The sequence below is a fragment of the Semicossyphus pulcher genome, unplaced genomic scaffold, assembly GCF_022749685.1.
Source record: "Semicossyphus pulcher isolate SPU_LCO1_2020_fin unplaced genomic scaffold, fSemPul1.0.p SCAF_3, whole genome shotgun sequence".
Classification (NCBI taxonomy): Eukaryota; Metazoa; Chordata; class Actinopteri; order Labriformes; family Labridae; genus Semicossyphus; species Semicossyphus pulcher.
The window spans coordinates 31,851,151-31,865,013 of NW_027211704.1; the positions used below are offsets into that span (position 1 = coordinate 31,851,151).

Genomic DNA, 13,863 nt, shown 5'->3' on the forward strand with positions numbered 1-13,863 from the left:
TGGCTTCACTTTTATGGAGCTGTCATGTCCATCTTTTTATGCAGTCTATGGGTCAGACAAGGTTTGACTTGTTGACGCCCATTACCAAAATTGTAAAAGGCTGGCCCGTGGTGTATTATAGTCACTGTCGTACCATTGTGTTGTTTCATTTTTGAAGAGAAATCTGTCCTTGCAGATCAACGACAAATAAGAACGTTTGGTTGCAGGGATCATCCTGTTGACACCTATAAAGTACACCTGTTGCCTGGGAGAATGAGTGCTGATGATATGACATCATAGATTACATGACAGCTACGCCGTGTACCTCGACACCTGCTGTCAGATGATGCATTCTGTCTCTGCAGATTAAAGCCGTGATGAATAATTCCATGTGATTTTCTCATTGTTTTTTACTTAACTATTGCAAAAGTCATGGATAAAAGAAACAAGACTGCCAAGTCAACACATGGGAAATGATGCAAAGAGCAACAGAATAAGAGAAGGGGAAATGAATAAACAAAGAGTCAACAAGGAAGCGAGCGGCAGGGGGATTGTTCATCCTTCCTTTTCTCTGGATGCTGATTCCTGACCATTAGCCAGTCTCTCTCTACATGTTTAAAAGCCTCTTTTGAAGTCCGTTTGTTTCCCCTCTTTTTTAGCTGTGCCAATCTCCAGGGAAAACATCATGGAGAAAGATAAAAGGAGGTGGTTGGAAGGAGAATTAACACAGATGGTGGCTGTAGTCATTGTCTGTCTGTGCCTCGTTGTGTTTTGTTTCTTGCCCCTCTCTGTGCTTGAGTCTTTTGTTTCGGATGAAAGTTGAAGTAGGTCAGCGGGAGTGATAGCCGTTGCTCAGGGCCTGCTTTTAGACTGGATCGATGCTCGGGCTCTTACACAACAACTCACCTAAAATGTCTTCCTTTCAAAGACATATGGACTTGCCACACTTGTGTTTGTGTGCCTGAACCGTGGGTGTGTAAGAGTGTGAGAGACGAAAAACTGTGCTTCTAAAGTTAACATCCTGAGCTGTCTCATGCGACGCTCATCTCTCATCATATTCACCATAAATAGGAGCTGCTAACTGGGAAACACTGTTGCGATCCGCCTCCGAGTAGCTTTTCCAAGTGGGACATGTGGGAGTTTTTTTTTTTTATAATTTCCCATCTGGCATTGTGTCCAAGTGTGCCAACGTTTCCAGAAAGCAGGAAAGAAGCAGCCATATGGGTTTCTTTTTCTCCTGGAGAAGATTTAGTATTGTTAGGTTGTTAAACACCTCCTCAGTCAGTCTGACTTGGTCGTTTGCATGTGCACTTTAGAAACATTTTCTGCCTGTATCCTCATTTTACATGAGTGGAGTCTTCCATGCGCTAAAGCTAGTAAGCTAAACAGAAATGTTATAGACTAGCAGTGGGAGAGGGTTAGCGATGGAAACATTGCGCTGCACTCCTCTCATGACATGTCTTCCTGTTTTGGAGGGAGTGGCTTATGAAGGAGGCCCGGAGGGAAGTGCAGTGATTTCTTCGGTTCAATACATCCAAAATCCAGCTTCCATCAAAATCCCTTATTGTGGATAGAAGCTACGGAAGCCCTAAGCGGACATGCATCCATACATTTTATTTACTCCGCTTCCCTGTGATAATAAGTCATCTCCGGTTGTTCAGATCCAGATCTCAACCTATTATCTTGAGAAAACAAAGCTGCTTTTCTCATGATAATGGCATAACTCTCTTGCTATCTTAAAAACAGAACAACAGGCTGGTCACTGTGATATTACAGACGAGGACATGCCATGCTGCCATCGCCCACACTAATGAGGTAAAGCTGTTTTCCTTTCTAAGGCCCGGCCCACACTAAAAGATTTTTCAAATCTTCACAGATGTTGAAAGTGTGAGAGACGACACACATGACAATATATAATCATAGATTTAACAGTTCTGTTCCTATAGTGTGTGGAGAGCAACGACTACGCCAAAACAGATTCATTCACAACCAGAGTCCGACTCTCACAACTGGAAATCTCTCGCGGTCAAACGAGACTTTAGAATAAACAAACATGGCCGACAACGTGCAGGAAGTTTTGGCAATGATCGTTTTTTGGACTTTTCACTGAAAATTCAGAAGAAAAAAGAACAAACTGTGGATGAAGTGGTGGAGACGGCGTGAACATGGGCTCTACATGTTACTTTGTTGCTGCGGTTGTTGTTCCAAAGAGTGTTGTGCTTCCTTCTTCAGTCAGCTTGCTTCCTCATTGGCTTTGTTTCATTCCTCGTGACAATCCACAGTGCGTGCTCGGCTGTCATCGGATCATAGATATTGAACATGTTTAATATTTACAATTTTGTATTTACCTTCTTAATAAAGAATTATCTCATCTTATGTTATTTAATGGCATTGGAGCGGCCCAGATGTTCTTCCGAGCAGATCAGGGGAAGTAAAATCACTCTTAACATCCCTCACACAACAGGAACATCTGGCAAGATAATCTTTAGAACCATCAAAAAATTGGGTCTTTGCTTACCCAATAGGCCAGATTATCTTGTAGTGTGTACCCCGCTTAGGTTTAGCCTGTTTCTATGTTTGTTTTGTGCTTATGCAGCTCTGAGATACGAGTGATGATGATCTGATGTTATGCCGGTGCAAGTGAACCAAAAATAAAAGATAAAGTCGAGATTTTGAGAAAACAACTGGAAATGACATGCTATCACAGGAAAACTAGAGTAAATAAAATGTATGGATGCATGTCCACTTTGGACTTCCGTAGAACACAGTCCAAATGTAACAACAAGAAGTAGCAAGTGTTAACAACCTGCCTCAAAATACATTTGTCAAACCAATAAAAAATAAAGTCTGTCGGGGCAGCACTGGGCGGGTTCTTCTCTCAACACATTCTTGAATGTATTTTTTTTTTGCCAATAATTCATTGTGCCTGTAACCCAGCAGGAACAGCGGCCTGACATGATACAGAAACATGTCTTAATGTAAAAATCATCAAATCGCTTCTGACTGCAGAAACCATTTTAAGTAGAAGTTTAGACAGAAAAGTTTTTTCAGGCCTGGAGGATTTCTAACGACTTCTATCTGATTCAGTAGTGATTCCTGTAAGCCCTGCCTAAAGCAAACCATAAAAAAATAAAAAATGCAAAGGAATCCAAATGTGGTTCCTCATTTCCTCCTCAGAAGAAATGAGAACAGGCCTTATTTATTCCCTTTAAAAGTCAAAAGCAGCTGTAGCTGCAGGCAGTGGTAATTCTTTATGGAGAAAAACACTGTGTCCCTGTTCCTCTAAAAGATTGTGTTGTTCCCCATAGCAACAAATACAAGCTGCCGATACTGTCAGAGGAAACTCGCTCTGATCATTCCTGCTGCGATAAAGGCTTTAAGTTCTGATGGCATCGTGATTTGAGCTCAGACTGAGGCTGATGTGGAGGTCAGGGCTGCACTGTGGCCTGGTGTGAGGCTGCACTGTGGTGTTAATGTGCACACTGTCTGAGTGGAATCAAGAAGTGGAGGGATGGCTGAAGGCTCTCAGCCTCGGGCATACTGCAGTCCACTGTGTGAGGAGAAACACAGATTGGAGGCAGGCCATAAGAAGCAACCAATCACACACACACAAATTATTTGTGCAGCATAAGTCAAACGCCAACAGGCAGCGCATGCAGGCAGTGCACAGGGAGTATAGAAGCAGATTTTTGTTTTCTTAAATCATCATCATCATCATCAACTACATCAACAACGTCAATATAATCATCATCATTAATATCCTAATCATCTTCAACAACATCCTCAATGTCATCATCATCAATAGCATCAATATCATTAAGGTCAGAGGTGTTCATAAAGAGCTGGGTCTTTAGCTTCTTCTTAAAGGTGAAAGGGACTCTGCGGACCGAATGGAGTTTGGTAGCTCGCTCCACCACCTGGGGACTACAGAGGAGAAGAGTCTAGTTAGAGACTTAGGGCCCTGTTGAGATGGGAGCACCAGGTGCCTTTCATTGGCAGAGCGTAGTGGGCGGGACTGAGTGTAGACCTGGATGAGGGCGTTCAGGTAGGCAGGACCCGTTTTTGTTGCTGTTTTGTAAGCGAGCAACAGGGTTTGAATTTGATGCGAGCGGCAACTGGGAGCCAGAGGAGGGATATGAGCAGTGGAGTAACGTGCCGTTTTGGGTTGATTGGAGACCAGTCGCGCTGCTGCGTTCTGGATCATCTGCAGAGGTTTGAATGTGCATGCAGGAAGGCCTGCCAGTAGGGAGTTGCAGTTGTCAATGCGTGATATCACGAGAACCTGTAGCAGCAGTTGTGTTGCATGCTCTGACAGGTAGGGTCTGATCTTCCTGATGTTGTACAGGGCAAATCGACATGACCGAGCAATCGAGGCCATGTGCACCCTAAAGGTTAGCTGGTCGTCAATCATGACAGCGAGTTTCCGGGCAGACTTTGTGGGCATGAGTTCAGTTGATTCAGTTGGTATTTAAGAGAGGTCAAGAACCGAAGCTAAAGTCGGAGCTGGGCAATAACTGGAATTTGTCAATTGAATTTATGGTTAAAGATGATGTTTCTATTTTCACTTAAACTGACAACTGTACAGAGCTGCCACCTCTTCCCGGGGATCCTGTGTTTTCTAGACTAACAGGAGTTCTTGAAAGACTCAGTTAAAATGTCAACATGATGACATGCAGCCACATGCAGAGTTTGTTCTCAAAACAGTCTCCTCAGTTGTCTGAAGATGGTTAATTTTCGCAGTGTCCAACCTCAAGCAAGCCCCCGTCAAACGTAAAGTTTGTCTAAGTCTGAGACAATTAAAAGCAGCTGCACAACTAGAATATTCCTGAATTTCATACATTAATGCAGCCGAGTCAGAGGGGCGTGTGTGGCACTGCAAGATACACAAGATGGCAGGCTGCTCTATGATATAAGAGATTTATCTTTTAGGCCATCACTCAGCTCCACATGAGGTCCATTGGAACAGTGCTGGGCTTGAGGCAGTGTTGGTGTCGCGCCCACAGTTAAAATTGGAGATAAGATTAAGCGACACACTTTGGCTCAAACACCTTTTTCCTGTACCAAATGATTGCAAAATAATGGCTTCCAAACACTCAAGTCTGAGAGAACGGTGTAAGAAAGAAACTTGTGCGTGAGGGATGAGCAGGAAGTGGGCCAGCACAGCCGTAGAAGGACTTGAATGTGCCTGCCTGTGGGCCCAAACACAGGAGCCTGAAGAGGCCTTAAATAATGCTTTTGGCATATGCGTATCAATGTTTTAGCTGCATTAGAGCCCAGGAGCCTAAACTGAACCTTGCTCCTCCCCACCCACTTCCACTGAAAGCAACAACAAATCCCTTCCCACTCCCAGAGCTTTAAAAAGGCATAATGGGACATGTAACCTACTACCTGATGTGGGAGAGAAGACGAAAAAGGGCTAAACCAAAAAACTAAATTAGCAGTTCACAACAAAGCCACTCCTACACAAAGGAGGAGGCTAAGAGCTGTGCATGGATGTGATTATTCTCTTATTGTGCAGTGTTACCTCCATCTTTAGTCTTTGTCCATCCCACAACGTGAGGGTTAACTACGGCAAACAGTGGAGGCAGACTCGGCATCTCTCTTATTAATCCTCTTCTTCAAGGCCCAGATTTGACATTCATCATTTCAGAGAGGCAGCGATAAGTCCTGTCACCAAAGCTGGCAGATTGAGAGCTTTATGGGCATTTTACATTTGTTTTGCAGCAGCTCATAAAAAAAACACTGGCTTACTTCCTCATCTGCTTTTATTTTCCCTCGCAAAAAGTTGTGGCCTAAAGATAGATAGGATTCTGGGTTTATTCACGCATAACACTTTATTCCAAAGACACACACTAAGTTACTAAGTCCAATTTACAACAGTAGGCCAAGGGACCCTTTAACCCCTTTAACCCTGCTGAGGTAAAACACACACACACACACACACACACACACACACACACACAGGAAGAGTTCTTTAGACATCCCTTCACTGAGACTGAGATTTACCTTCATCAAACTCAATCTGTCTCTCAGCATCGCCTCCCCTTTCCAACACTCCCTTGCACACAAGCTGTTTGCTTCCAAACACATTGTACAGAGTCTCCATCTGCCAACACAGACAGAGCGATGACACTTCAATCACACAGTGCAAATCCATGTCTGGTCGCACGTCTTGCCACCCAGCACGCGTTTGACAAATGGCAACATGCAGGAAGAGGCCAACTTCAACATCAACCCAACGTAGAACAACATGTTCACAGCTTGATAGCGTGGCAGCTAAATTCAGATTAAAACTACTTTTGAAGCAGTCACACTGTGTCAGTTTCACCAATCACAGGAGCCACCACTGGAATAATGAACAGAAATGTGGGACTATCCAAGGCAGTGATGTGTTTTCACCTGGATGAGATTAAACACTATGAGCGCCGGTTTGGTAAATCGACAAAAATCGGTAACCATGTACAGAGGTCATAGTCATCGATGTGGCGGCCCCGGGTTCAACTCCCGACCTCTGCCCTTTGCCGCACGTTATCCCCACTCTCTCTTCCCCCATTTCCACCACTATCCACTGTCCTCTCTCTAACATAAAGGCATAAAAAGCCAAAAAAAGAATCTTACAAAAAACATAACAAAACACTGTATCTTTGACGAATTCTGTTTTAATATATCTCTGCAAATGTTCTAATCTTTTTAGATATCGTGCGTATCTTTGATACATCTGTAATGAATTTGGTGGAGAGTTTACAGGTCTGCATTGTCCAATAGGAGCCTGTACCTAACCTTAACTTCCTGAATTTGCGACAGATTAGGCTACAAACCAGTTTTTTTTATCTCTCCCTTTAAACAGTTTGCTTACCATCCATGTATATCATTTGCATGCGATCAAAGGCTGCATTCATACTGTAACTAAAAGTGTCCCAATTAAATTCCCCCCCCCCCCATGTGACACAGATCAGATTTTTTCAGTTCGGTATGAACAGCAAAAAGTTGCATGATGTTGCATTTTTTAAATTCAGAACTGGGCTACTTTAATATGTGGTACTAAATCAGAATCCAAAACATGCGACCTGCAAACGACTTGTATTTGAACACTCGGAATTGTCTGCGTTGCCATGGTAATATGCACATTACAGGAGTGATTCTAAAGAAGAAGAAGAAGAAGAAGAAGACTTGACCATGGAGGACAACGACCCGCAGCAGTGCAGAGACAGCGAAATAGCAGATTAAATTGTCATTTGGGGAGACGCCTCTATCCCAGTGGTTCCCAACCTGGGGGGCGCCAAAGACTGCTGGGGGTGCGCGAGGCTTTGTCTGCACTGAGATTGTGAAGATTAGATTTGCACTTTAAATTAAATAATTCAAAGAGCACCTACTTGATTACTTCAAAAGTCTATTGAAAAATATATATTTTGGTCCTCATGTTGGTGTATGTGTGTGCGGGCTAGGGGGGGCTCAGCCTTTTTTAGACACAAGCAGGGGGGCTCCAAGGAAAAAAGGTTGGGAACCACTGCTCTGTCCAATCAAAACTAGAAGGTGGGAGAAATGTGCTGCTATTGTCTGATTTGCCCGTCTCTGAGTCGTTGCTTACTTGCACAAAAGTTTATGCACATGCAAAGTCCCAACGCCCGAGAGCCGTCCATGTTTTACGGAAAACGAATGTCAGCGGATGTGACGTCTTTTGAAATTACTTTCTGTTCACATATCTTACCTTGGGAAGAATTTAAAATAGATATGACCTGTGACCCCAAAAAAATCTGATATGAGCCCCAAATCAGAATTGAGCATGACAGCCCGCAGTATGAACGCAGGCTTAGTGATTTATAAATATTGTATTGCAGAAATCATGTGAGGACAATATTACAAGCATCTGTGACTGATTAGACCTCTGGGTATCCTCTCTGTCAACTTCATGGACATGTGACAGAACAATTAACTTGTATACCATTGGCTCTTTTCAGATACAAGTCCCTAGTATATTGATGTATTGTTATCATATATGTCATATGTCTTTAATGTCTCACTGAAACAGGCTGTCATATCTATTGTGTGTTAAATGTCCGATCCTGACTCTGTTCTTCTGGAGGTGCTTTCTCAAACCAAACTAAGTATTCAGCCAAACCCCACCAGGTGTTACATGTTGTTCTTCCCTCAGAGGACCGATTGAGCCTGCTTGGCTCGTACATTGTTGCTTGTTGCCAGTCTCTTTAAGCTGCACTCCTTCGTCGCTCTGGGCCACACTTGGCCACCAAAATCAGACCAGTGTCCTTTGGATATTTCTGATCCATCATTCAGCGCCAGCAGGCGACTAGATCCTGACTGCTGATGGCCAGAGCTGTTTTGGCTTCTCAACATCAAATGGGTGCTACCAGTTTTATGCAAATAATGTGACAGAGTTAATCGTAACTTATTATTTCAACGTGTTCATAGAAAAACTTACAATCTCAAGGACTTTGCCAACTCCAACACTCCATTTGTAGCACCTTTTGGAGTGTTTTTGTGGCCACAGCCTGACAGACATTATGACAGAACATGAATATGCAATTAGGACTCCAAAACTGCAATTATCTCCCAGGACGGCACTTCAGAGATGCAGGCCACAAGTGCCAACACTCACTGAAAGTTCATGTTTTTCAAGTAAACCCGCAGGGCTGGATCACGAAGTTGACTTTTCGTCTTTCGTGTGATTTAATTGTCTAATTCAAAGACTGGATATGCAAGGTTTTTGAAGCTGTTATTATTTGATTCTGACAGTGATTCATCTGGGTAGTTTATTGTATTTTTATTACCTTTTTATGCCTGTAAAGTTGATATATACACGTCATTTAACTGTGCTTGTATTGAAGTTCACGCCATGACATAAAGTGTCATAAATCTGCCTGATATGTTCGGGGATTCTTGTCATGGCAGAGGGACTGGCTTTGGACACCCTGGTGAACCTGCTATTAAGTTGTGTTGCATTTTAACTGAACTTTTTTACGAGCTGATTTACATAATATCACATTTAGTAAGTAAGTAGTAAATGTTCACTTTCTTGCTGGAGGTTCGATGAGATGATTGATACCACTCTCATGTCTGTGAGCATGGAGCTGGAGCCACGAAGCTATTAGATTAGCTTAGCAAAGAGACTGTCAGCATAGAAAAACCTGGACCAGTTTAAAATGAATAAATACACCTACCAGCACCTGTAATGTAACGAGATATAAGATCAGTCAATCCTGTCTTCAAAGTCTCTGCATGAAAGAGAATAAATGTCAAATGATGATATTATAATCACACATATTAACACCATGCAAATACGTGATGCTGCTGGATACACATTCTTCATATGTGGAAATGATTGTGCCTGTTTTTCAAATGATCTATATGTGTGTGTATGTGGAGCCCTTTGCTTTGCTGCAGCACTGACCCAGTTTCCTCATGGGGATCATTAAAATTTCATCCCGTCTCATCGTGTGTTTCAATTATAAAGCCTGCATCTCATGTTGTGTATTCTCCAGAACGGCTCCTCCTGTGTCACGGATGTAAAACTCAGAATCACCATAGGATGACAGTTCTGCCTTCACACTAACTCGTCTCTTCTTTCCTCCTCTCTCTCCTTCTCTGTGGCTCTGCAACACCCGCTCTCCCCGCCGTCACCAGTTGGAGGCTTTTTACTCCATCTTCACCACGGAGCAGCAGGATCACGTTAAATCAGTGGAGTATCTGCGCAGCAACTTCAGGCCCATCCAGAGCTTGGACAACCGCCACGTCTTCAAGTCAGCAGTGAAAGACGCCTGGATGCCCGACCTGACTGACAGCGGCAGCGGGCCATATGGCACGGAGACTTCCAAAGGTAGGGGCAGAGTTTCAGATGAGCACTGTAAATGTGCTTATTAGCAAACCATCCAGTGTCTGTGCAGGGTCTCTTGGACCAGACATTTGGAAACAAGAAGGCAAACCAAAACACATCAATTATTCACACTTGTGCTGGGCTTGTTGTCAAACCATTTTAGCTTACAGGATACTTTTAAAGGTTTTGTAGTTTGGATTCTCTTTCAACTACACTACAATTTCACAAACCATCATAGAATGAGGAAACACCACTGACTGTCTACAACAAGTTGACCCGACCCAACAAAAATCATTGGTTTGTGGACTAACATTGTGAAGCCCTGACTTGAGCCATCCAGACAATTGGTCTTCGATATCTTGAGAGGGTGAATAAGCGTCACTAGACCTCTATCTTTACTCTCAGTGGGATCACAATTTACAAACATCATGCTGTATTGAAGCGGACTTTAAACAACCAACTGAGACCATGAACTCAGTAGGAAAATGTCTGCTGAGGTAATAAACCAGGGGAGCACTAGGCACATTTTCTCATCGACTTTTCTTTTGCAACTTGTGGAATCGCCGCCTACTGGCCATTAGAAAATCTGCATGTTTTAGGCTCTTAATGTATTAGCTTCACTTTTCAAACCAATAGGGTACAGAGGGTTGTTATATGCAGTCTGTGAGCCTTTAAAAAAAAGGAAGTTTTACCATCCTTTTTCAGTTCTTATCAATGAATCATTAAACTAATTCATGATAATAATGAACATCACGTTAAAACGATTTCCTCCCACTGATCTACAAAGACTCATTAAAGTGCCCTTTTTTCTCCCATATTCTCACATTATTCCTGGATGGTGACTTATCTTAATGCTAATAAATTAGAGATGTTCAGTGTTGCTCATATGCCCAGAGGAAAGTGATTGCCCTCCCTTTGTGCGCGTGTGTGTGTGCGTGTGTGTGTGTGTGTGGTCTAGGCTAGTGCTCTGTCATTTCACCAGCGAGCTGGGTAACCCCCCTAGCATAAGGCAGTGGGAGGCACACCAGCCGTCCTCCCACTCCTGCCTCATTACCACTCTCACAACACCACATATTGTGCAGTGTGTGTGTGTGTGTGGGTGGGTGTGTGTGGGCGTATGTGTGTGCACTTTATGCATGCAAATGTGAGAGTGTGCCCCTGTTTCTCTGGGTATTTGTAAGTGTTTGTGTGTGGCCTAGCATCTGTGCAGTGTCAACCGTCCTAGCAGGATTCGTCCCCCCCTTCCTTCATACACACTTCCATATGGTCAGCCAGGAGAGAGGTGCGTCACCTAGATGTACACACACACATTCACAAACCACTCACACTGTATGCGTGTGTGTGTGTGTGTGTGTTGTCCTGGCACAGTGTGCAGCATGCTCGTGCCGTGTGTCCTTGAGCGCTGCAGTGGGACATGCTTGCTGTAAGCAGATCTATAAGGCTGGCAGAGGAAATGCAGAAGAGGAGGAGGAGAAAGGACACCTGGGGGAATAATACAGAAATCAGAGGGGCATGCTGTTTCCCACATTTTGGAAAATATTCTTGTCTTCTTTTTGAAAGACAATCAAAAGCCCAATATCAGTTTCATCTGTGTCCAGCACACAGAAGGGTTGTTGAGTGGTTAAACTAGCTGATAGCAGGAGGAACACTTTCAAACTGAAGAGTGTCCCCTTTGACAATTCTCAAAGTTTTCTTCTTGAGCTTTAAACTTTTATCTTGTGAGCTAGTGAGCTATTTCATTTACTTGTTTTGAACATGTGCAAGGTTACAATTGTTACAACGAGACAGTGGTTGTTTTCTAACCAACAGCTTGAAAGCTAACACGATACAACAACCAGCAGCAAAGTCCTGAGTCACCTTCAGGCTATCTGCTGTTCTTATGTTTCATTTAACAGTCTTTCTGAACAAAATTACCCTTTTCTTGGGATCATTTGAGTCCACCAATGCTTTATTATAATTCCCCTTTCTGAAGTTTTATAAATTTCTGTTTCTGTTTTAGACCTTTGGAATGTGTTCGACCCTTCTGGCCCTGCTGCTCTGAAGTAACATAAAACCCTTTAACCGACCACGGTCATAGCCCTGTCATACAAAATGGACAACAATTTTAGATCACCCCTTTATAGACATGTAATGATGTAAGCCGCTTACTACTTTGCATTATTTTTCCAACTTGATTTGGGATAAGATTTCTTACTCTTAGATTAAATGGTAAATTAACTGTACTTATTTAGCGTCTTCCAACCACTCAAAACGCTTTTACACTACATATCACATTCGCACACTCACACACTCATGGCAAAGACCTATTTGCCAATTACAACCGACGCTACCGCTGAGCCACAGCTGCACCAAGAAGTTCCAGTTTCACATCTGCTCTCTCAATAAGACAGTATCAGGAATTGTTTTGTTAAATTTTTTGACAGAGCTTGTTAAACATTTTGCTCGTACTTTCAAAATATGTGCAAAGCCAGCCTAAACACATCCTCTGAGTCTAGAATTTAGTCTGTAGTGTATTCTTGTTCTATGTCCATACTGGGCAGATTTAGGTTGTTTCATGTGATTCTGTGTCAGCCAGCAAATAACATTTGTTGTGGGTTTGTAGTCGTTTTAAAGTAGATCATAAGGCGCAAGTTTAACTCAGTGGTTAAATCAGGGACCCATGCAGAGAGGAGATAGAATGGGCCAGCGGTTACTAAGCTTTTTATGCAACGCACCCCTTTCTATATCCCGACCAGGTTGCTCAAGATTCAAGTTTATATAAAACACAGGCAAACTCCTCCTCGGCTAGCGAAAGGAAGCAATGGCTTTTGACAGGATGTCTTTTTGACTCCTGCTCAAATTCTTCCTGTTTGAGAAGATTATCATCCTCTTCAATCTGAAAAGAAACCACCAGATCAATAGCTTAAAAGCACGAGCAAGGGTGATCTCTGCCCCTTCTCAAATTCCTGAATTACTGAATGTCTGAGGAGCTTCCAGCACTCGCCACGAGCAGCGAGAAATAAAAACATAAATCTTACAGCAGCACATTTAATGCACTATTAAGGCACATGGACATTGTAAGAGTGCATTCATGGCAGGTTTATGTATTGGAAACATTGGGTCATCATAACTGACATGTATCAAATGCCATATTCTTTTAGAGGTTGAATTACAAGGCCTGCCGTGAAATAACTGTGGAAATAGTCGACTTATTCCACAAGTAGGGCTATTTGCATTCTAAAGTATTTTAAGTGCTGATGTTGGAGTAACAAGTTAGTAAAGTCAGCTAAGTGGAATAAATAAATAAAACATCGACATTAATTATGTAGGTCATGTTGCACCACCTCTAATGGAGCCAAAAATAAGCAGAGAAGCAGCACAAGTTATGTTTATTGATCTTAGACAACATGTCAGGCACCACTGCTAATAATGAATGTTTAACTTCATGATATGCTTGCACTTAAATTAATGGCACATTACATTTATACTGCTTATGAGAAGTGATACAAAGCATCAGTAAGCATTACGTGATCTTCTGAGCACGGCCATAAAGCCTCATGGACGCCCTCTTTAGCCTGTGCCCGTATAAAATAATGTGCTGTGGTTATAGAACCTGATTGATCCTTTTATAATGTCTTCTGTTTAATGGTGTCATTCAGATTCCAAGTAAACATATGGAGATATGGCTTAATGGCATCAATATATATCATAGAGGTGTTTCCTGTATGCTGTGTAATGTCGATCTGTTACCCAGAATAACATCATTATCAGGTGTCACATCACAGTCAAAAAGGAACACATTTTGTTCAGTTAGTTTCAGCCTATTTTAGCCTGTAAAATAGTATCTCCTCTTTTGTGCAATATAATCAAATCTAAAAGCACTGTAATAACGATTGGAGTCAGTTAGCTTAGCTTAGCTTAGCATAAAGAGTGGAAATATGGGGAAAGAGTTGGCCAAGCTTCGTTAAAAAAATCCATATTACAGCACTTTACATTAACTTAACAATAATATTAATTCACTTTAGTTACAATTAGTGCGTTCATTTTTGCGTTTAATTTGAAATATTTAACGCGTT

The 13,863-nt window shown here is 42.4% G+C and overlaps 1 protein-coding gene across 1 annotated transcript in view; it reads left to right on the forward strand.

The window, feature by feature from the left end:
- The window catches only part of LOC138605376 (receptor-type tyrosine-protein phosphatase gamma-like), a 444,649-nt gene that overhangs the window by 353,687 nt on the left and 77,099 nt on the right, over positions 1 to 13,863 (forward strand). The window contains exon 8 of the mRNA XM_069677579.1: positions 9,619 to 9,811. Coding sequence (XP_069533680.1) covers positions 9,619 to 9,811 — 193 coding nt within the window. The remainder of the gene's footprint in view (positions 1 to 9,618; positions 9,812 to 13,863) is intronic.